The sequence below is a fragment of the Vigna radiata genome, chromosome 11 (assembly GCF_000741045.1).
Source record: "Vigna radiata var. radiata cultivar VC1973A chromosome 11, Vradiata_ver6, whole genome shotgun sequence".
In the NCBI taxonomy this organism is placed as follows: Eukaryota; Viridiplantae; Streptophyta; class Magnoliopsida; order Fabales; family Fabaceae; genus Vigna; species Vigna radiata.
Genome location: NC_028361.1, coordinates 12,433,975 through 12,459,822, shown reverse-complemented (window position 1 = coordinate 12,459,822; position 25,848 = coordinate 12,433,975). Strand labels below are relative to the sequence as shown.

General features: G+C 29.3%; 1 protein-coding gene across 1 annotated transcript; it reads left to right on the top strand.

The window, feature by feature from the left end:
- Positions 1-15,136: 15,136 nt before the first annotated feature.
- On the top strand, positions 15,137-16,570 carry LOC106777474 (ethylene-responsive transcription factor ESR2-like). Its single transcript, XM_022775598.1, has one exon. It carries the CDS (start codon positions 15,216-15,218, stop codon positions 16,419-16,421), a length of 1,206 nt encoding a protein of 401 aa, XP_022631319.1. The 5' UTR covers positions 15,137-15,215; the 3' UTR covers positions 16,422-16,570.
- Positions 16,571-25,848: the final 9,278 nt, after the last annotated feature.

Sequence of the window (25,848 nt, the reverse complement as noted above, 5' to 3'; positions counted from 1 at the left end):
GTATATTGAGAGAAGAACGTATATTGCTTTACTATGTTTATGACATTTCATTTTTAATACAATGTTTTGTGTATTTTAACTAGATTTTTTTTCTAATTCATTTAATATTTGTTATTTTTAATAAGAATTTTGACTTCCCCTATCTATATATGTTCTTTCTTTCATAAATTTTTAGAGAAAACATATCTTTATCCTTTATTATTTCTTTTTTACAAAAGTGAAAGATAACATTATATCACATTTTTGTCATGATTATGTTTAAATCACTCTAAGTGTAAGCCTTAAAAACATGTGGGGCATTCTGTTGTCATTTTTAGTAAGGATTGTGATAAAATTCTTTGAGTTATGAAAGAAAAAAGAACCATATTTAAAATACATTAAAGTATGGTGGTTTCTTGTTGAGGTTAATACATCTTTTGATAAGAAAAAAAAAGAAAGAAATAAAAATGGTTTATTGTGTTTTTATTGGTTACACTTTGCATAACACTACTTATAAACTATGTGTTATTAATTTTGAAGTGAGTGAAGCTTATAAAAATACTATTATTGAATTTAAAGATATATTGTTTTCTTTGAAAATATTTTTTTTCTTTAAAGAATAAATTTACTAAAACTACCGTGTTACTTACCACTTTGCCTTCTAGTGATAATGTTATTTTGTCATGCTTCTAGTTGTTTTTTATCTTCAAGTGATGTTCAAAATAAATTTAGAAGAGCAAAAGAAAAATGAAAAATTAAAAATTTGGGTATTGACTTTTTTTTTTTTTTTTCACTAGGATGATCCTAAAATTTATGGTAAAACAATGAGATCAATTGATGCTCATATTTTGAAAGAAATTTTTATAAAAGAAATTTATTCTCTTAAAGAAAATAAAACGATTTTAACTTATGTTTCTCTTAGTTCTAAAAGTGTTACATATCAATGGAGTTTTAAGAAAAAATCAAGAATAATAGATGAATTTATATATAAATTTAAGACAAGATTTATTGTTATTGCATATGTAGAAAGTTTTTTTCTTTGATACATTCCTCTTACAAGAGTTATTATCATTAGTTTTAATTACTCCTACTTGTATTTTCTATTACTCATGTAATTTTAATTTAGAAATTCATCGAAAGGAATGTTAAAATAGATTTTTAAATAGTAACATAGAAGAAGAAATATGAGTCACCACAAGGGTTTAATATAGAAAAGAAATAAAGTAGGTAAACTTATTAAGTTTTTTATATGTTTTTAAACAAGCATCAATACAATATGATCACGATATGTTAACAACTCAACTTTAATAACATTTTCACAACCATCCGTGTCAACATGTTATTGGACCATATGAAATATTTATTTTTTGTGTGCTCTCTGACATGGAAAAGGATTCAATTTAACCATTTTAATGATTCCGAAAATACCCCTACCCCTACCCATTTCATGTTGAATCCATTTTTCATCCTTTCTTTACTCTCCATTTTCGTACTCTCTCCAACCTTTTTCATCGTTCTCTCTCCTTTCTCTATCCTTTCTCTCTCCAAGCTCTCTCATTTCTTTCTTCAAGCTTTCTCCTTTCTCTCTTCAAGCTCTCTCCTTTCCCTTTTCAAGCTTTCTCCTTTCTCTCTTCAAGCTTTCTCTTTTCTCTCTCCAAGCTCCGTCCTTTCTCTCTCGTTTATCTATGTTTTAGCTTCATCTTCTTCAGCAAAGTAACCCTTTAAGACCCATCTTCTCCTTTCCATTAATTTTGTTGTGGGAAATGGAAAACTCCGGTGACTTAGGTGATGGGAGCAAGGTATTTCCATTATTCCCTTTCCCCATTTTCCCTTTCCCTTTTTCCACTTCCTCTTTCCCATTTTCCATTTAGCCTTTCCCCTTTGCCAATTTGTTCTAACGTGAAATGTTTTTTTTTATGCAGTTGTATGTGCGACATTCTTTCAAAACCAAGTTTATTAATATTTTGAATGGAAGATTGACTCAGGAGGAGAGGAATTTCTACTTGATAAAATTATGGAATGCCTACTTTCTCATCATGCTAACGTTAATATTTTTAAAATTATTGTAATGGATTGTATCAAACATTTCCAATTCACAATATCTTCTTTCAGTGTTACTATTCATGGATTGAACCAAACTACTCATCTCATCATGGAATGTTAATGGATTTGATACACAAGAAGAACACAGACAAAACCATCCTAATCAGTTCAGTTCTCTCAGATGGGAAGTCACGTTGAACTTTCTATACAACTGCCCCTAAGCCTCTGGTAATCGATTACAAGACCTCTGTAATCAGTTACTAGGACGAAAAATGGCCATCAATGCTTATGGACCTCATATAACTTACATGAAAACACCTAAATGACATTTTTTTCTCAACAATTCAAAGGTCTAATGTGTTCATTGGTGCACTAAACAACACCCATGACCATTAAACTCACTCATCCATCTCAAAAATTGGAAAAAGTCACCAAGAACACAGGCAAAACTATCATGGAGAGTCCATTTGAACTACCTTGGTTCAAACACCTATAGGAGCTTTTTCCTCCACAATTGAGTAGGGCAAACTATGTTTTGATGCACTTGACACCATCAATGATGATCAACGTGAGTCATTCATGCAAAAAAATAGAAAACATCACCCATAGGGACACAAACATGACCTTGGGGAGTCAAATTCTCCTAACTGGTTTCATTATATATATATATATATATATATATATATATATATATATAATTATTATTATTAAAATAACATGGTTTCATTATTTAAATGCTTGTTGAATTGTGCTTGATTCTTGATGATCTGTCGAGGGTAAGTTACTGAATTGGTAGCTCAATTAGCTGTTGAACTTTGGTTTGACAATAGGTTAGAGTAGTGGTTGGTTTTTGGTAAAAAAAAATGAGGGTTTTGACAAGTGAAATTCTAGAGGAGTTGTTTTATGAGGGAGACTGATGTTTGAAATTTGTATTCATGTCAATTAACACTTGGTTATCCACTTAGTTCACTAAGATCTGAATTGGTTGTGTTTTTGGGTAGTTGGTTTAATCAGATGGACTAAATTCCTGGACAAGTGAGCAAATCGATATTTGATTTGAGTTATAAACATAATTTCAAATCAATTACTATGCCAAGAATACTAATTTGTTCATTTAGATAGGTATTGAGTGCATCTATATCAAGTCTCTTAGTTTTGTATCTTTTGGTATAGCGCTAAGCTGCCATGTATGGCACTGAGCGTTGGCAAACCCGAGAATCACTAGGATCTAGGACGCTGAGTGCCACGAAGTCAGTGAGCTAAGTTTTGGACACTGAGTGGTGAACTAGGGTGTTGAGCGTCACTTTTCCTTATAGGTCTGGATATGGTTTTTCTAGTAACTCGTTGGGCAAGGGATCTTACTCGCTGAGCGACCCCTATTCTGACAACATCGTGATGATTTTTGTTGAATATAGTGAAAACTATGTATGAGATTAATTTCTCTTGTGTTAAATATACACATATGGTACTCTACTTGTAATAGAAGAAATATGGACTAAGCCCAAAATATAAATAAGAAATAATAATAAACTAACTAAAGATAAAGATCATATATCTAACACTCTCCGTCAAATTGGTGCATACAAATCGTATGTACCAAGCTTAGTGAAAATATAATCAACAGTAAATGGCGTCGTCGCCCATAGCAGTGTGTGTAGTGGCAAAGGCAACTAATTTTTTTTCTCAAAAGAACTTGGCTTTATATACCATGTTGAATATAATGAAAACTATGTATGAGATTAATCTCCCTTATGTTAAATATAAACATAAGTTATTCTATTTATAATAGAAGAAATATGAACTAAGTCTGATATATAAATAAGAAATAATAAGAAACTAACTAAAGATAAAAGATAAAGATAGATAAAGATAATATATCTAAATACTTTCTATACTCTTTGACTTATGTCTATTTAAAATATATTGTACGGATTTTACCTTGTTTATATTGGAAATTTTTTATATGTTCAATGAATGATATATATGGATTTGATTTAAATTGGTATGAGATGGGTTTGTGAGTGTGAAATTGTATATGATGATATAAGGATTTCAAAGAGAAGTCCTTAAGATGATTATGTATAATGTATGTATTGATATAGACGCTTTGTATTAGGAGTTATTTTGATATTTTTGATAACTTTCAATCTCAAATAGAGAGTGATAGTTATGTCATGAAGAGTAGCAAAAGATCGTTAGTTTGATGGTTATGTGTTGGTCATAGATATTTGAAGAATTGAGCTCGATGTGTAGTAGTATGTATGGGCGAATTATTTCACCACCATTAGGTGGAGGACTCCTAGAATTTCATATCAATACATGGATCCAGGTGGTTAATATATGTGTATTCTTTGATAAAATTAGCTTACATTTTTTTTTTTTTGTGTTTTGTATTTGTTTGTTATCCTATTATTTACAATAATCATCTTTATGACGTTTGTTTTAGTTGATTCTTTTTATATGCAAAAATATATATATATATATATATATATATATATATATATATTTATATATTGTTTTCAAAAACTTCATATTGCAATTTAGATTTTAAGTGTATAAAAAGTTTTTGAACTTCTTTATCTTGTATATATTTTATTATTATAATTATATTATGTAATTGAAACACTTTCATGTATATATATTTTTTTAACTATTATAGTTTATTAAATATGTGATAATTCTTATAATAGTATTAATGCTTTTTGAAAATTGGAATGTTACATTTTACACACGTTATTTTTCAAGTCAATATTGATTTATCTCAATTATTCTTTCTCTTGTTTTTATAAGCACTATTTCAAGTATTTTCTTTAATTTAGTTTTTCGTATTTAGCTCATTTACCAAATGACAAAAAAGTTAGATAGGACATAATGTCTCACATGCATTATTATTTATTTCATATTATAAATATTAAAAATAATATCTCTAGTTGATTAGGGTATTTTAGAAATCTTTAATTTTTTATTTATAATTGGGATATTTATTTTAATTTGGTCGATTGAACAAACCAATTTGTCAATGTAACATCTCAAAATATATAGTATAAACTATATAAAAGAGTTATAGACTTGTAGTTATAGATTTGCTTTTATAGACTTGCAGATAAAGTATTAACCTTACCGTCATCCAAAATGGTTATAAAATTTAAAACTTTATATATAATGGAGTAAGCAAAAAGATACATAATACTATATTAATACTAACTAATCCGCAGTATCTCCACCATCCAAAGTTTGCTTTAGGGGCACCTCATCTCCCTCTGCTCACATCCAACGGATGATCATTGCAAAAGAAAAACACCACACATACAAAACACAAAAACAAGCAGAGGGGTGAGCTAGATATACAAGAACCATACAATTTTAATAGCACGTAACTTACACATGTTAAATCAAGCAAAGTAAACTAAGTCATGCATCCTGACATGTTATATTCTAGACTTGGCTTGTCCGGACTTAGAATGATTGCTGAGCTATGGCGGGTTGTGCACTTGTGATGACCTCTACTGTTTTGCAAAACCATTGCAATTGGGTTTCACCCTACCACACTCACGAGGTTAGTCTGTTCCGGGCCTTGAGGCATACTGGAAGCCCTCAAGACTAAGACCTCCTGCTACTCGTCATGACATGGTTCAATCCTCTCTACATGAGATGAAAGTCCATTGGAGTTACAGGATAACCCCCAAGGCTGAGCTCCTGCATTCATTCTAAACAAACTTGAATCTCACCGAGAGATTCTACATTGAAGATTACATTCACCACTTTGAATCATATACTTTTACTTGGCAACATACTCATTCTAATACATGATACCCATTCAATCATACTTCATGTTTAAATCAATATCTCATAAGCCAAGACAAAGAACAAAAAGAGCAAACTAGACACAGACCTTTCGCTCAGCACACCCCATTCGCAGAGCGAAACTAGGAGCTTCTCGCACAGCGACACAACTCGTTGTGCAAATTAACTCAGAGAGATACCAGACCTAAACCTCTCGCATAGCACCCCCAGGTCGCTACGCGAAAGCCCAAACAGAGACCAAACCCCCTAAACACTAGCTGTGCACACCAACGCCTAGATTCGCTATGCGAATCACCAGACAGATAACAACTCTCTACAACCATTCGCACAATGCACCAACTAGTTGTGCGAATGCCTAGGCAGAGAGCAACTCTCTCAGTCATTCACACAGTGCACCAACTCATTGTGCGAATGCCCTGACAGAGAGCATCTTGCCAGGACGACTCGTTGTGCGAACCCATTCACTCAATGAGTCTGCATAATTCTGTAGCACGAAATTCAGCAGAATTATGCAACTAAACCACCAACTACCAATTATAACTATTTTTCCCAACTTCTAACCTTTTTAGATCGTGTTATACACCTAATTAGACTTGTCCAAGTGATTCTAAACCTTGTTATCATCCATCTATGGTGTTTGTGAATCAATTTCTACTCTAAAACCTCATATTTTGACAACTTAGGGACCCAAATCACAATCTACCACTTAGAACATGTTTTTAACCATTTAAATGACTCAAACAAGTCATAATTGACTTACCCAAACTGTCCCAACAGACCAATTGAGCCCTTGACCTCTAATTCTTATTTTCACTACCTTACTTCCTCTAAAATTACTCAAAACATGCCTAACTCACTATGTTTTCTATCTAACCATTATTAAAACAAATTTCTCACATCTAACATGTTCAATTACAACTATACAACTCATCCAAATCAATTCACAATCACCATTTCACAGTTTCACAATTTGACTGTTCAGTACACACAATGTAATATGCTCAAAACCTAAATTTAACTCAAACAGTACAATAACATAGAATTCATCACAAATACATATCATACTACTTAATTTAAAGAAAAGATCTAGCTCCCCTTACCTCAGTTAAACATTGCACGACTCACAAAAACCCCGATTAAAACTTGTGCAGTAAGGAAACTCTATGAAAACCTACAACTCACCGAATGGAAGTAGGAAACAGCTCTTAAAGCTTGAATTGATCTAGGAATTGAAGATGAAAACCACAAGACACATGCAGTAAAAGAATCGCATGATCTAGACTCAAGAACATACGGTGAAAAGAGAGAAAACAACTTACCAACTTGAATTAAGAAATTGATCGGTCAGTTGTGTAGCCCTCTACGCCGTGATCGTATGGACACCTCCTGATCGTCAATCAGAGACTCCAATAGTGAGAAAAGCTAGAGAAAAAGCAGAAAAAGGAAATGAAATAATGTTTTAGAGGATGATACGTATTTAAGTAATGAATCGAATTTTAGAAATTTTTATTTATATTATAAGATTATTTTATAATAAAAATGCTCGTCTTTTAATACACCGATTTACTCTAATACTTTATTTTCTAGTTTTTACAATGGTTTAGTTTTGTATTAAAAATTTTGTTGTACTTAATTATATAGTTGTAGATCCTTAAAATTTTAAAATTCTTTAATTGTTGAAAATGTTTTTTTTTATAGTTTATGTTTTTTCTTATGAGGAAAATTATCGTTTTTTACATTTGAAAGTTAGTTACATATTTATAACTGATTTTATTATGCTATGTTTTTTTTTCTTTTTTGTAAGATTGTTTATATATTTGCTTGTAGGACATTTAATCAAGTTTTTCTAATGTGATAATAATATCACATATATTTAATTACTAAGGTTAATTATTGTACTAATATTTTACTTATTGAGTAAAATTATTTATTTAAATATTCGATAAATTTGATGATTGAGTGACATAAAGTGGCAAGATAAACAAGTTTAAACATATATTTAATTTGTTAAATAGACAGAACTAGTGTTTGAATGAATATAATATTTTCTAACCTTCAAATAATATGTTTATAAATAGTGAAATTGTTCATATTAGCTAAAATATTATAGTTTATCAACATATTTTACTTGGATATCGGTGAATTGTTATGAAATAATTACGATTTAAAGGGTATAATAAATTTGTGTATTAATTAAGTAGCAAAATTTATAATAAAAATATTTTGTCTTTTGCTAAGAGTTAAACCATATTATACGATGAACCATTAAGTTCGAGTATATTTAAGTGATAAAAGTGTTAGTATTACATGCATATACATATTTCTTACCAAATAGTTTTATTTATTGTTATTAAAATTTTTAATAGAATTTTTTAATTGTTTATTATTAGTAAGATAAAAGGAAGAAAAGCAATTATAATATCATAACCAAATTTGAATTCCACATCTTGCATTACCAATGAAAAAAAATTACATAGTTGGATTTCAATTTTAAACAACATAATCCATGAGAAGCACTGTATAATTGATTAAGCACTTTATCTTATTTAAGTGCTTGTTCTACTTTTTCTTTCTCTTCTTTTATACATTCTCACCAAAAATTACCGTTCTTCTCTTCCCAAAATCATTGTTACAGTGTGGTTGCATTTGAAGACGAGACAAAAGGAGGCGCGTAAAGATGCATAAAATCGCTCCAACTTCGTTTCTTCAACTGAAATATTAAAAATTTAATTTGAACTTAACATAATTTTATAAAATTAACTAAAATGGAGTTTGTTTTTAGTTATATATTATAAATTTATCTTATTGACATGAAATCTTAAATATAAAATATACATAATTTATGACTTTAAAAGAAGAATGAGGTCCAACTTTGGCTTGAAAGAGATCATGAGAAAAATGGGGAAATACAAAAAAAAAATGAAAAAATATTTAAGATTAAGTGATAAAATAATTGATTGTGTAACTTTTATGTGTTTTTGACTTAATTTTAAAAAACAAATGTAATTTTCTTTTGGTAAATCGCACTTTTGTTTCTTCTTGTTTTTGTGGCAAAAAGATTTTGTACTATGATGAGAGACGGTTAGGTTTTTTTCACTGTATTAGTATTAGACCCGCACGGGTCGTTTTTTTTTTTTGTTATTATATTAATGTCAGTAACTATGTTTAAATAGATAATATTTTTATATAATTATATTGAACTGTTATATTGTGTATAGTTATAATGAATTATGGAAAATATAATTAATAATATAAAATAATTGTTTATAATGATGATTATAATAATAATTATAAAATTTAATGCAATATAATTTGTTTGAAAAGCCAGAAAAAAATAATCATGTGTAAGTATGTAATTTAATAATTACTTGTTTATTTATTTATATTCATATTATATAATATTAGCAGTCCTACGTCAATTAAAGATATAAATAATTCATAATAATATATAAATGAGTACGGATTTTGTAGGTTTAGTAGTAATTCCATAACTATAAAATGAAAAAACCAAAAAAATAAAAAATATAGGACGACGTTACAGTGTTTGAAATTATTTAATATTAGTGAATATGTTTTTTGTTTTGGTTTTTATGACTGTATTCGAAATGACCTGGTAAAAGGTTGGAGACTCCATCTCTGTCTGCACAATCGTGGTTGTGATTGAGGTGGAAGATAACGTTGAGGTGACTTGTGGTGCAGATTTAAATCATGAATACATAATCTACACATACTTTATTGCTTTTCAACTTTCTACTCAGATCATCCCCAGGATCTCATTTCAAAGGACAAGATCTCATTGCATATTTTTTTTTTTTTTTTTATAAATTAAATACTTAGTTCTTAATGTTGGGTTTATCAAGGAGGAGGTTCACCAGAGAGATACAATCATCAATGAGATATGAGTTCAACCATATAAAGAATTGACATCACTCTCTATCCAAAATCTTAAGTGTTCTACTTTCTCATTTCTATTCAATGTGGGACTTAGACTCACACTTGCATTCCCAACACTTAATTAGTTATAATATTAGTGATGTTTGTAATAGTAATTGATGTACACCCGACATGAAACTTGATATCAACCAGAAAAGACGCTGAGTTTTTACAACAAAAAATCGGCTGAATTAATAAGAAATCGTGCATGTGTTTAATTAAGCACTGGTTTTAGACTATTAGGGTTCATTATTTATATGATTAATTAAAAGGTGGCTGAGGGTGGTGCTGATGGGAGAGGAAGAATTTAAGTGAAAATTGTAGTAAATGGAGGAAGATGAGAATGCATGCATGGTTGTTGTTAATTATAGGGAAGGATATACGCAGACCTACTTTCCAAATCCATAATCAACTACACGTAATTATGCATATTAAATGCTCTTTTCCTTCGTCGTTTTCTAGTTATTCTTTTCTTTTCTTTTGCTACTACGAAGTTATATAATAAAATATTGTTAAAATATAATAATCCTATATAGTTTGTAAAGATAAGGATGTTCAAGAAACATCACAAATGAATTTGAACTATTCTTACCATAATTACACTCAATTTATATATAATACTTTAGTGAATGATTTAAGTCACATACGTTCTGCAACTTCTTCGATGCAATTTTTTTCTTATTAATAAATATCTTTCATTCCGATCTTGTCATATATTAAATACAATTAGCTGGCGAGATAATCTGAATTTAATTAATGACTTAAAACTTGATCTAGGTAATTAATAATGTAATGTAAGAGTAAAATCGAATGAAAAACAATGAATTTGCTTTTATTTAAACAATTTAACATATTTTAATTGGTGTTCACGTGATTTTTATTTTTATATACCAAAATCCTTTTGCAAATTTACATAATCCTACCAGGTATTATGAATGTAACTGTTAAATAGTTGTGAGAAATGATAACATACCGATCTAATATATGTTCGGTTGAAGGTATTAAATTTATGCAATTATTTATTGAAACAATAAATACATACTTTTTCTTAATTTTTTTTAGCTCGATAGTTCATTAGTTTATAACGTAGTTATCTACATTATTAAATGAATAAATGTAACGGTGTTTTTGTTATTGCTCCCTATAATGTTGATAGAATACAATAGCAGCTTTATATATTTGTAAAATTATTAACATGACTATCTTATTTTATAAACTTAATATGGCATAAATGACTGACTACACACACTCCACTTTTGTATTAAGATTCATCTAGTCGATAATTTAGACGGAAGAGTATAAAATTTGTCCCCACATTCTTTAAAAAATGTTTTGATATCATATCAAGAAATGAATTTTAAATTTAAGTTAATGGGTTAAATATGTTTTTAGTCCCTATACTTTGAGGTGATTTTGGTTTTAGTCCCTCAAACTAAGGTACAATTTAGTCTTTCAACTTTAAAAAACTCTGGTTTTAGTCCTTTTTACCAAATTTTTTTAACTTTATTTGCTATTTCAAGCACGTTTCATTATAGCATTTGGATTCTTTATACTGTTTTCTAAAGTTGAAAGACTAAAGTGTACCTTAGTTTGAAAGAGGAACTAAAACCAAAATCACCCCAAAGTATAGGGACTAAAAACATATTTAACCCTAAGTTAATCTTATAAAATCGATTTTTTAAATGAAATTTACATCTATTTATATTATGAATAGACTTTATCTTTAGTTGATACAAGACTTCCAACAATATACAATCAAGAGATATATTTTTTAGCAAATAGTTTTTTAGAACATGGAATAGGTGAAACAAGAAGTAAATAATGCATATACAGATTAAAGATAAGATACGTTTTAGTAGAAAGTAAAAAGAAACATATTAGGAAGGTATATTATAGTGAGTTAAGTTGAAGAAATTGAGGCAAAATTTGAGTGTGGTGGGTAGAGCATTGGCCATGGCCATGTACCTTTCCTTCCTGAGTCGAATGGCACGTACAACCAGTAACAATATTGTTTATGTCAGTTTCTAGCTACCAACAGGACCTAACACCCCATGTATCAGACAACTCCATGTGATGTTTAAATTCTTGTTTTTTTTTTTTCTTTTTTCACCTACAACCCAACATCAATCAACCAAATCCTCTTATGCATCAATACACACTTGAAAAATAATATTTTAACACCATTTTCTTACATTATTTTGACACTGCATACGTGTTAAAATATGGTTTGACGATTTCAAATTAAAAAAAAATTTGGTTTTTTTCTTCTAAATATGTCTCTATCTCAGGTTTTTTTAATTTGAAATCGTCCAACCACATTTTGACACGTGTGCAATGTTAAAATAGTATCAAAAAATAGTGTTAAAATATCATTTTCCATCCACACTTACACATGTGATGAAGCTCAGCCTACAGAACAGGCAAATAAGTTTAAAAACACAAACCAAAGTAGGAGGAACAACTTCTGAGCGCCGCCACTGTAATCATGCAAAACGATAATAATAATCAGAAGCGAGCTTAACACATCCCATCAGATTTTACTCCTAAACAGCTGGCTAAAAAGCTGCTTTGTAACACCTATCACCTTCTGCATGCTTCAAAATTATGGATATGGATGCTTTGCTCTTTGATCTATTCTTTTCCAGTTTTACAAGGTTTCAAAATTTTCACTGAATAGTGGGAAGGAAAATACGTGAACATCATAAAACCATAATTATTACTTGCTTCTCTGCTTTCATTAAAATCTCCAATCATAACTTTTCACGACCCCGAAACGCAACGTGATTTCATTCACCTCTTGTCCCAGAATTGTATAACTTCTAGCAGATTTAGGCAATAACTATTACTTGAGAGAAGTATGCTACATAGCTGGCACAACTCAAAAGAAGAGAAATAATGTTTTTACCAATGTAATCTATACAACAATTTATATTATGTTTTGTTTTTTTATATTACCTTTACATAAAATAAGCAACAAAAAAGAGAAAGATAAACGCAAGAAAAATTACTACACAAACTGTTACATGAATTGGCAATAAAACAATTGTATTTTTTTTTTCAAGAAAAGATATTGACTCCCCTTTATCATATAAAATAAAGTTAAATATTCTATCAGCTCTTTTCTTTTTCTTTAAGTATTGCATATTTTAATTTTTTTTTCTTAACTGTTGTTTTAAAAGTTAACATCAATTTCTCTTTTACTATTTATACTTTTACTATTTATCTAATCTTTAATTATCATACACAAATAAAAATAACAAAATAGAAAGTCTTATAAATATTTTATGAGATAAAGAAAACATATTGTATTTATCAGTTTTTTTTTCTTTCAAAAAAATGTTAAATGGCATTTAAAAGAGAACATATGTAGTACTCATATTTTCTAAGAAATCATAAAAACATCAGTTTTCTTTCCAACAATTAAATGCTCCTATTTTATAAATTCTTTTAAATATTTTTATTTTGAAAAACCATCATTGTATTAAATATTTTTCTATAACAACATCATCATTCAGTAGTATTTTACTATTAATTAAAATTAATAATTATAATGGGAACATTTCCAAAATAATTGTATAATTAATCTGTACAATGTTTTGTCAAAATGCATTGCCTTAAAAATGACGAATATATGAGCCAAATTAAGGAGTATTAATAGGTTAATTGAACTGAGTTACTGTCATTAAGAATAATTTGAATATGTGGATCATGCTTATTAAACAGTTAGAAATACATGTTTTAATGAAAAAATTTTAAAAAAAAAGTTATAAAATGTCAATTCGTTGAACTTATATCTGATTGATATGATTTTGTTGTGAATGAATCATGGTTTGAAAGATATATTAGATCTTGATTTTGGTGATTGAAGAAGAAAAAGAATGGCACAAGTGGGGTTGAACAATAGTGGCCTTTCAAAAGTCTTCGGTTGTAGGACGATGGTGGTCCGAAGTCACTAGGCCTACTAATTAAAATAGAGATGCCAAAAGTTCAGAGGGTATAAAGGTTAGTAATGTTCTTTTGAAAAGTAAGATATCTAAGAAAGCTATATATTCATGCCTGCTTCATAGAACACTGTATAGTGCGATCAAGGACAGACAAAGAAGAAATTATCATTCTGTCATGCATGCACATTATGCAGGGTTGTTCCATACTCTTGCAGTAATTTACTGTACTCTATTAACCACAGATTACCTTCAAATTAATAACAACGTTGACGGGGAGAAAGGAGACATAACGTTAAACTTTTAAATATGTGTAAAAAGTCATACCAACAGCATCGGAGTTTTTATCATTTTTTTTATTGGATAAAACTTATTAAATATAGAGCGACCTTTAATAAATTTTAATAATTAATAGGAATTTATTTAAGAGATTCTGCATAAGATATGATATTATTAACATTTCTACCTATGGGTTGACTTGGATACTTTTTAAATATGGTTGGTATTAGTTAAGCTTTGATATTTAGTAACTTAGTTTTTTTTGTATCCCTCCTCGTGTATAATGTTCTGTATTAACCTTGATTGATATCTATGGAGGGAAACCGTGTTCAAATATATTGAAGCTAAGAGAACTCTGAACGTCATTATTGAAGTGAATACAATATTAAAAGGTAGAGTCATAACATGTTCTTATTAGTTCAAATATGTGATGAGAGATAACATTATCATTAGTTTCTAGGAAAAAAAAAAGAAACTAATTTCATACAAATAAAGGAAATTGGTTGGTTGTATTAAATTTTGCTAAGTTTTTTAAAAAGAACTTTCTCCTACAATAAAGAATACTTGTTAAGATATAACATAGTGAAAGTTGTTAAGATTTGAAAACATAATGTGATTTCTTTGCTTATAAATAAGATAGGATGTAGAATGTTAATTATAGGCTTATTAAGTGATAAGAAACAAAAAGAAAAATTAAATTGTAAACTGTATCATGTCGTTCTTAAAAATAATGTTACTCTTAATTTATAAGCAAATCCGAAGGTTATATGTGAGAGTATATAACTAAACATTATTTAAGACAGACACTTAGCTAAAAGTAGTTAATTATAAAAGCATATCCATACACATTAAATATTTTACTTAATCACTAATTTTCTTAAAAGTAGTCCGTGAAAATCCTGAAAAAGAAAAAAAAAATGAAAAGTGAGGTATTTCTAGATTTGTCTCATGTTTTTGTCTTCCTTCTCTGATTTATCGATTCTTGTGTTAGACATGCATGATTAAATCAATCACTTTCCCAATATCTCACAAGAAGAAATAAAAAAGAAAATGAAAGAAAACTTCATCTACTTCACCATGTTGCCGTGTGCAATAACTCTTCTTCAAGCCCCAGCTCTATAAATAAGACCAAAACGCACCGAATTCAAGGCAGCATCAAACCAAAACCTCTCTTTCTCCCTTCACAAAATAAGTTTACTATTCATAGTACTAATTTTAACATTTTCCGAAAAACTCATGGAAGAAGCAATGAGGCGTCTCAACGGTGTGGCTCCGATTCTCGGACCCGACCCGAAAGACTCATCACTCGGTGAAAACCCTAAACGCTCCACCGCCGTTAACAAGCGGACTTTAAGAGAAGACGGCGGCGGCGGAGCCATGAGGTATCGTGGTGTGAGGCGCAGGCCGTGGGGACGTTATGCCGCCGAGATTAGGGACCCTCAGTCGAAGGAGCGACGGTGGCTGGGAACCTTCGACACCGCGGAGGAAGCTGCCTGCGCCTACGACTGCGCCGCCCGAGCCATGCGCGGTCTCAAGGCTCGCACCAACTTCGTGTACCCCACTTCTCCGCAAGCTTCTTCCGCCACAGCCGACCACTTCTTTCATTCTTTTAGTAATAACAACTTCACCAAACACTCTCCGTCACTACCCTTCACCAGCCACCGTAGTCGCCACTCGACTGGTTCCGCCAGCTGCTTTGACTACCCTAGCGCCGTTGACTTTTCCTTTTCCAACCCGCGAAACCCTTCTTCCTCACTCAACATGCTTCTCCTTCGCGACCTCATTAACTCTTCCTCAAATAACCCTTCCTTGCTTTCTTCTTCCACCCACAACTTCCACGACCAGTTCTACAACAAGGGTTCTTCTACTTTTCCATCGTTACCAACTGTTTCTTCTTCTTCTTCTTCTTCACCTCTTATTCCTAGTTATTCGGTGAGTTACCCTTTGGAAGGCGCTTCGTCTGTTAATGTGAACACGGTATGTGGAACTAATTTCACTGAAAAAGGTGATGATGACAGTGGGTCTGGATTTTTCTGTCGAGAGTCTTCGGATTCCGGATTGTTGGAAGAGATAGTTAACAAGTTCTTGCCCAAAGCGAAGCCTAATAAATGCGAGAGTTTGCCAAAAATGGAGAGTGTCCGAAACCCTCAGGAGCCCGTTCTTCCTTCTCTTATTTCTGAATCAGCACTTGTTTCCACCGCGCAATGCTATGATGACACGAAGAAGGGGTTTCAGAAGAATGAGAGTTTCGGCCTTTCTTTCGATCATCAGGATCTTCCCATGCAGAAATTTGACAACTTTAATGGGTTTCATCACTTGCAGGGTATGGCTCTGGGGAATGAACAAACCATGACGAATCATGCAGAGAATTGCATCGTTGAAGATGTTTTTCAGTACCAAGAGCTTCTTAATTCTTTTGCAATCAGGATGCAGAATGCTTAGTGTGTGTTTCTGATAATAGTTGTATACGTGGTCAGGTTGTTGAATCTGCCTCTTCTCAACTTTGGTTTGTTCTTTCAATTTGAAACTAATTAATCTTTAGGGTTTTGTTGTTCCTAGTTTCTACCAGGTTAATTAGTTTGCTTTTAGTATGCCTCTGGCTGGCTTCTATTATGTATGGAAATTTGAAAGCAATATATTTTATTATCGGTATGTTGGAACTTGACAATGTTGAAGTTGTTTAGTTTATCATTGTGTTTGGCTAAACACGCCTATACTCTCTTCACTCCTCTAAGGATTGTTTTTGTTTTTACACTGAGGATTGTAATGGGAACGATGCACTCAAGAGTAAAGTTATGTATGTGTTTGTTTGCTACATGATCATAACATATGCGTTGACCTTGAAACTAGAAAACTTTGTCTGATTGCCTAGTACCTTTTTTCTGCTTTGTATGGATCTGCTGTATATTCTTCCTTTTATTTGGAGAACATACTGGTCTGGTTTTATTAATGCCTGCTTGTGTTGTCCTTTTCTTCTTAGCGCTTGTTGTGTTGTGACTTAAAGGGAGAGAAAATCTCCAGTAGAAATGGTTCTCTGGGAAAAAGTGTAGCACTGAAGCTTCTCATTCATCGAAAAAGCAATAGCAGCCAGGGTGAGGATTTTTGGTTACACGACAAAACACCGAGTAGATTGTGTAGAAAGCTTATAGACATGGACACATAATACTCCTTTGGTACTAGCACTAAAAACAAAATGAATACTAGAAGAATGAAGTTCCTGTTACTACAATATTGTGTAAGTTTCCGGTTAGGAATCACAGGGAATTTAATATTCTACTACCTTCGTGCAATGCTACATAGACGTATGGGCCAAGTTGTCTCAGAAACTTTGATAAAAGGGGAATAAAGATGACATTAATTTATTGTTGTTGATGGCTCTCTGACTTCACACTTTGATGAAGAGATTTTGGTGGAAATAATTTTTTTACTTCACAGTATAATTAATATCTTGTAACTTCCACAAAAATAAGTGTAAGAATATTGTATTTTGAGGAAAATTACTTTTTAATTTTTACAATATGTAAACTATGTTCGTTTGCTAAAGACAATCTTTGAAGCAATATTAATAGTTTTACAAACCTCTTTTCAATAGTCAAAGCCCTGTTTTATAAAAGGTGTCTTACAATGTGTACTTATGAGGGAATGACTCAAATAATCGGCATCAAATACAAAATATCGTTAACTATTTTCATAATAAAGTGAGGTATATGATAAATACAATTATATATGATAACTTATGTCTATTTCTTAATACTATTTAGAACTTTTATATTTTTTTTTTTTGTTTCAGTGAATATGCGACCCATAGTTTTGCTCAAGTGTTATTCACGGACAAGGGGTTTCCTACCTGTTTTGCATTTTTTTTTTATTTTGAGTTAAATATGTTTTTAGGTCGTATACTTTGGAAAGATTTTAGTTTTAGTCCATTTTCAAACTAAGGTACAATTTAGTTTTTTAATTTTAGGAAACTCTGGTTTTAGTCATTTTTACCAAATTTTTTTAACTTTATTTGTTGTTTCAAACACGTTTCATTATAGCATTTGGATTGTTTACACTGTTTGACACATTTTTGCTTCAATGTTAACTGAGAAACGCGTTTGAAACAACAAATAAATTTAAAAAAATTTGGTAAAAAGGACTAAAACCAGAGTTTTCTAAAATTGAAGGACTAAATTGTACCTTAGTTTGAAAATGGACTAAAACCAAAATCGCCCCAAAGTATAGAGACTAAAAACATATTTAACCCTTTTATTTTTTTATCTTTTAATTTATTTATTTTTGTTTAATTATTCGAATGGTTTCTATTCCGATGAGATTATGTTAAAATTGATTTTCACTTTTAAAAAAGTTTTTTGCATCTTAACTTTTGAGAAAAAAGTGTATTTTATTAAGTCCTTTATTTTAAAAAAGAAAAAATATGATACTTTGACACACATAAATCTTTTATATTCATTTGACAATATTTTTTTTACCTTTTATTTTCTTCTTTCTGAGGAAAAAAAAATACAAAAATTTATTCTTTTATGATGAATTTTACCTTTGTACTATATGTCAAATAAATGTGGAAGTGTCTCCTTATAACATTACTTTTCAAAAAATTACTATTAATAGTATGTCACGTGTCATTGGACGGTGTTTTTTAATTTTTTATAATTTATAATTTTTTTTGTAAACATTTTTTTTGTCACGTGTCACGTTCTTAGTGTAACAAGTGACATTGTCAGTACCATACGATAAGGTACTGCAATGTGTCAGTTTCAGTGTTAAGTGTTATAATCTTGATTTCAATTTACTTCTTAATTCAATGTAGTCTCAATTTTTGTCAAAATAAAAGGACATTGTCTCTTCATGTTGAGATAAAATTTATTATTTATATAAATGTTGTACTGATATTTTTATTAAAAATGATTTTTTGACATAATATTATTATATATTATTAATTCATTTGTTAATCTATGTTTTTTTATAAGATTAAAACTAATTAAGTATAAATAATTTTTTTTAGAAATGCAAGTATTTAAAACTAATATATTATTAATCTTGTTTTTTATAAGAATAAATTAATTAATATTATTTATACAAATAATAAATTTGATGCTCTTTTAATTGGATCAAATTTATTGTTTGTATAAATATTATACTAATATTTATATTAAAATTTAGTAGTTAAAGTTATGATTATTAAAAACTTTGTTAATAATATATAATAATGTAATGATTAAAAAGTTAATTTTAATATACAAAAATAATTTTTCTCTCAATTTGAAGAAGGATAATGTTACTTCATTTTGAGAAAAAAATAAACTTAAAAATCATGTATTAACATATGATATACCACTAATGCTGTTAGAATTTTTTTAGAAAGGGCCTAATTAAAACATTTTTTTTTTAAAGTTAAAACACAATTAAAACTTTTTTAAAAGTAAGATCAACTATACACATTCACACTAAAGTTGAGACTAAGTAATTAAATCTTATTTTTTATACAAAATGCAAAAAGACACGGACTCCATTAAATACTCATATAGTAAAATTATGGATTAAATATATATTTTATCTTTAAATTATTATAAAAAATTGTTTTTACTTTAAACTAAATTATAAAATATTTAGTATTCACTTTAAGAAAAAAATTTGTAAAATATTGTCTCCAACAAAACTATATGAACTTAATTTGATACTATTAGTAATTAGCATTTATGAGTCTTCAACGATAAAGAAGACAAAATCTTATTTGGGTGAAGGGTTGTGGCTACTATGTTAATTGAATGACATTGATTAAAATGGCATAATTGAATAAGTAGTGTTTAGGACCACTATACAAAAAAATTGAAGTAGAGGTTGGAATTTACTGGAAAATGAATTAGCTAGCTGGGACTTGGTCATTAATTATCACAATGAATAAGGTGTGATTTTTATTTTGATTGGGAAACAAGAAAAGCAAGCGTGTTACGATATCTAGTATTCAATTCCAGAACAAAGTTGCTCAAATTTATTACCATTTCAAACAACTGGTTGCAGATTCAGAGGAGTTATAAGAGTTCCTTTCTTTCTCAAGCTATTGCATAAAATATCAAACTCATACTCAGAAACACATAATAATATGTCATCAAACTTCAACAATCTTCATAAATTTTGATTTGGATATTAGTTTTACAGCAAACACCATTGCATAATATACGGGTTAGTTATTTTATTCACCTTCAATTAAATCAATTAACGTTGTACTTAAATGGAATTATTTTTACAAAAAAACTAATTAAAACACATACTTTAGTGTGTTCAAATTTTAAGTTAACTTCATAAAAGATAATACATATAAAAAATTTAGATGGAATATCATTTTGATGAGATGAAAAACACCTTTAAAACAGACATATCTTACAAAATATCACATAAGAAAAAAAAATTGAGGAATAAGTTTTAGACATTCAGATGAAATGACTCTTATCATAAACTCTTAAAAAGTAAGTTTAGGTCTAACTCAGTCTCACAAAACCGGCTTGTAAAGTGAGGTTTGTACGTTATTTTATATATATATATATATATATATATATATAATAATTTGACCTTATCTCTAGTTGATATGAAACTTCCAACCTAAACTAAACTAAAAAAATAGTGAGACAATAATCATAAATGGATAAGGACTCCAAATATGAGCATGAAAAAGATAAAAGCAATGAGGCATAAAATAATTTGGATTACTGAAAGGTAATTTATTCTGTTTAAAAAGATGACAAATGTTTCAATGATACGAAGAAGCAATGACACTAAAAGGAATTTTATTCGCAAGAAGTTTGTAAATAGAAATAGGTATATGTTTTCATAAGAAATATTATTACACTAATTAATAGAAGCATAAGGTGATTTGGAAGTTAAAATCAATAACCAAAAGACCACATAGAGACTTAGCAATATCAATCATTCTCTTCGTTTTGAGATCGTGCAAAAGTAAAATTGTTAGGTTCCCTAACGAAAAAGTTATCAAAGTAAAGATAAGAGTGTGAAACAGAATGTGGGAATATAAAGTACAATATATCTTAAGTTGAATACTGCATATGCCTTATACTTTGACTTTTAGGCAACAAAAACATGAGAACCATCAATAGAACATAAGAATCATATAAATTTTTAAAACAATGAGAAGTAGCTCCTAAATCCAAGATCCATAAAAAATTAGATGACGAAGATTTATGTTATTACCTATGACATTAGTAGCAATACCAGATGTATCGGTAGATATTTTGGTGGTAAGAAAATGAATCAATTGTTAGCCTTGAGGAAAAGTTAAAATAAAGGAAGAAGTTGAAGTTGAAGAATTATCAGCTTGAGTATCAACTTGATTTCCATTATCGCTAGTGTGGTTCGTCGAATAGTTTGCGACATAATATCAAAATGGGTGTTGCTCCCATCACCACCCTAAGTGTTCCTGTACCTTCTCATTATTTTCATTTATTTCAAAAATATTTTATATCATCCTATTATTTTCTTTTATTCCAAAAATGTCCTACACGTCCCCATTATATTCAACAATATTTCTCTTTCTCTCTCTACGTTAATGGAGAGTATTCACATGGTTCAGATTTAAATTTATGATATATTAGTAAAATATAAAATTCAGAGAAAAATTCAATATTAGTGCTTCTACCACTTCCATTTTATATTAATAGTAAATAATATATTATTATTATTATTATTATTATTATTATATACTAACTTTATAATGACAAAAACTAAATAAATTCCAAATCTTTAACAAATAACTTTTCTTTTATATTTTAAGTATTTAATAATATTTTTATATTATTTATCTAATAAATTAAATACTTTATTCNAAATACTTTATTCAAGTTATTTGAGTCGAACATGTCTGTAAGTTAAAACATAATATAATGTTAAAAAAATTATAAATATTAAATGTAAAAAAACACACACACACATATATAAACATTTTTCTAGAAATTTAGAACAAAATTTTACCATTTATTAAGTAATTTGAAGAAAAAAATATATTGAACAACAAAAATAAGATTGAATCAAACTTATTTAAGGGAATATATATAATAAGTTCAAATCTGAGCCATGTAAAGGCTCCATTAATGAGCTATGTAAATGCTCCATTAATGTAGAGAGAGAAAGAGAAAAATTGTTGAGGATAGTGGGGAGATGTAAGGTATTTTTAGAATAAAAGAAAATAGTGGGGAGGTGTAAAATATTTTTAAAATAAATGAAAATAATGGGGAGGTGGAGGAACACTTGGGGAGGTGGAGGGAGCAACACCCTACCAAAATTCTTGTAGCATTTATCTTTGGTGTGATCGAGCAAGCCACGGTGACTACATTAATTTGGGTCGTGATTTTTTGATATTTGTCTACTTATTGTTATCATATGAACGTTTCTAAGGAATTATAAGAGAAAATGGGAGAATAAGGAGAACAAGATGGTAGTGTCAAGAATCTCACATTCGAACTTTTATTGAATGATAAAGGGAGAAAACATTACCTCTATCAAGTAGATACATATTTATTTTGCTTTTTGTAGTTAATTTTGAATTATATTTGGAGTTTAAAATGATTTTGGATTGTATTGTATTTTATTGATTTTGAATTGTGTTTGAACTTTAACATTATTTTGGATCTAAATTTATTTATATTTGAATTAGAAAAAAATTTGTTATTTTTTTGAAATTGAAAAAAAAACTTGTAATTAAGTGAACTAGTAAATCAATTCGTTTAACTTATTAACTCGTGATAGACCAAATCAGGTTCGAATTCTTTTCACTCATTAATAAGTGAGTCATGTTAGATTGACTCACTAAGTAGTCAACCTGTGGTGGACTAGACCGAGTGGTATGTTTTGATAGTAGTGCCTATAACCATAGAGTTCTTCCTGAATAAAATTCAACTTTGTATGATATGTACTGACATTCTCAAATCCTTGTTGGAGAGACATGAGTTGCCGACGAAGTTGAAAAATATAAGGTATGTTCTTCTAGAAAACCCAATCTTTAGATCTTCCCAAATTTTTTGTGTCATGGTTATAAACAGGAAGTTGGTGACATCATGTGAGTCAAAGGAGGTTGCAGAAGACTACCATCAATGAGTGACAACCTATTTTTGATAGAAAAAACGACATGATTTGTTATGCTCTGGCTTGTATAGTTCTTGTGATCAAGTAACTAAGATGTGAGGACATAACTCGATCCATTATAGTGATGCAAGAATAAAGGGTGTGTCAGATCTTAACTAGATTCTTTTAGTGGATTGTCCATCGAATGGAAAAAGAAAAGCGTATCTAGAGATAACGAAAGCAATTTTCAATTAATACCGTATTACAAAATATCAAAAACAAGAATGAGGAACAAAACATATTGAATCCTAAAACTAATAGGACCAAGAAGCTTACAACAAAAAACATAAAAACCTAAATGAAATATGTTAAAATATATCAAAAGAAAGAATCGATACTTGGTTGAAAGTTTTTGTACCTTTCTTGTTCACCTCAATATTCCTCTTTGTTTTTGGGAAAATTCCATTCTACTAACATGCTATTTGATCGACCACATGCCTTCCTCCATCCTTAATAATCAAGTTTCTCATTCTCTCTTATATCCAACACAAGATCTTTACTTCATTCCTCTTCGTGTCTTTGGTTGTACATGTTTTGTCTAGGACCTTACTCCAGGTAAAGATAAACTTTCTGCCAAATCGTTCAAAATTAATTTCCTTGTTACTGATGCCTTCAGAAGGGCTATCTCTATTTTTGTTCTCAACTTCAAAGTTATATAATATATGTTGATATCACTTTGTTTTAGACTACCCCCTTCTACACTTTCACTATATTGGATGTCAATCTCACACTTAAACCTTTAGAAGTTTCACCTGTTTTGGCTTATGTGTTTGCTTCTCCACAACATCCTTTGCTTCAATACCACAAACGAGTTCAAACTCTAATTATGCTTTCTTAATATTATCTTAATATACTGTAAGTATAAGAAATAATTATTTAGACAATATTTAGTGCTTTTAATGAGAAATTTTATTGAATACCAAGAAAACAAGATTGTCAACGAGGGTAAGAATAAGAAAGATCAAATACAATTTTAAGTAAATAAATTCTTGTAGAATAAATTTTATTTTGATTGTATGTTTTAGAAATTATTAATTACTTTTATTTTATATCATGCGAAAAAGGACGCATATGGAAGAATTTTGTATTTTGGTACATTGAGCTAAATAAAGATAGAGGATATAAAGACCGGAAAACAAGAAAATAAGGAGCATTTTCAAGTTAACCAATCTCAAGGAAGCTCTCTTAGCATTCAACCAAGCAAAGGAAATCAAAACATAGAAAAGTCAAAGAGAAAGCTAGTCATGACAAGATGAAGGAAAGATGAGAAGTTTGACTCAAGCATGATAAGACTTAGACCAATATAAGTCATTGATTTATATCAAAATTTTGTATAGTTTAAATTTTGTCCACATTTGAAGTCTTTATATTCTACCTTTACATTTCATGTTAAACATAATAGAATATTTTAGGCTATAAATAACAACCATTTTTTTAGTAAATGACTTTTTAATGTATGAGAATTGCAATATATTTTTTAGGATATTTTTTAATGATTTGATATAAGAGAACCATCTTTATTTTTTTTAGAAAAGAATTGATCTTAGAGCTTACTTGGCCACATATTTGGTTCTTGAAGCAATATCTCAATTGATTTGTTGAAATATATTTTTTAATTTTTGTCATTTCGTTCAAATATTTTTGATATTCAATGAAATAATTTGTTTTCTTTGACATTAGAAATAAATGAGCTATGGCTATTAGTGTTCCATTTTGTATTTGATCTTCTTTAATAGATAACTTCAAATTTTCTCAAGTCATGTTAATTAATCTTTAAGTGGTTATGAAGTTGGAAAACTTTGCTCCTCATATTTGATACATACTTTTTTTTTTTTTAGTTTAAATGCTTATGTTTTCTTCCCTTAGACCAAAAGTACTAAACGAGTTACGAATGACTTTCAACATTTAACAAATTGGCAAAAATCTTATGGTGTTGGTTATCAAGTATCTAAAGACTTTATTGGTGAGACAACAATAAGTTGTTTGAACATTTGGAAAGACAAGAAAAATTATGACTTTTGAACAATAATTGTTCATTCAATGGTAAATGTTGTTTTGTATTTGTTTTATGAATCCAAATTTGATTGGAGCCAAATATGTGTCCAAAAAATAAAATGTCACACTATTTGGGAAATGACTTTTTATGTCACTTATTTTTTACATTTTATGCGATTTCAAAATCAATGTAGATGTTACTAATTTTAAATAGAAGTGTTGTAGTTTGATGTCAAAGAAGAACCAAAATAACAAAATATACACAATTGGAGGGACCTTCTACGATATTATATAACAATTACATACTATCTTAGTTCCTTCAACTAATTACCATGTGCTACAAACTTTTATAAACAAACATTACTTCTTTTGTTACAGTTGTTTTCATGTGACCGACATAATTTTTGTGTTGCTTTTCTTGTATGTAGTGGTGTATTTATTAACTAGTCTACACTTAAAATGGGATATGAATTCTTAGGGTATACCTTATTAATGTTAGTGTAATCTATGAACATACTTTATATTTACCACTTTATTTTGTGACTATGACAATATTGATCCACCATCATTAGTGCAAAAACAACGTATAACTTCACGCATTTAACGTCGAACCACTTAATAGCCAACGTTAAAAATGACCGGTGATACTTTTGTAAATAAATGCAATTATTAAACGTCGTTTAGAATTGTAATTTGACGTAAAAGAATATAAAACGTCGAATGCCCCAGCGTTAGACGTTAA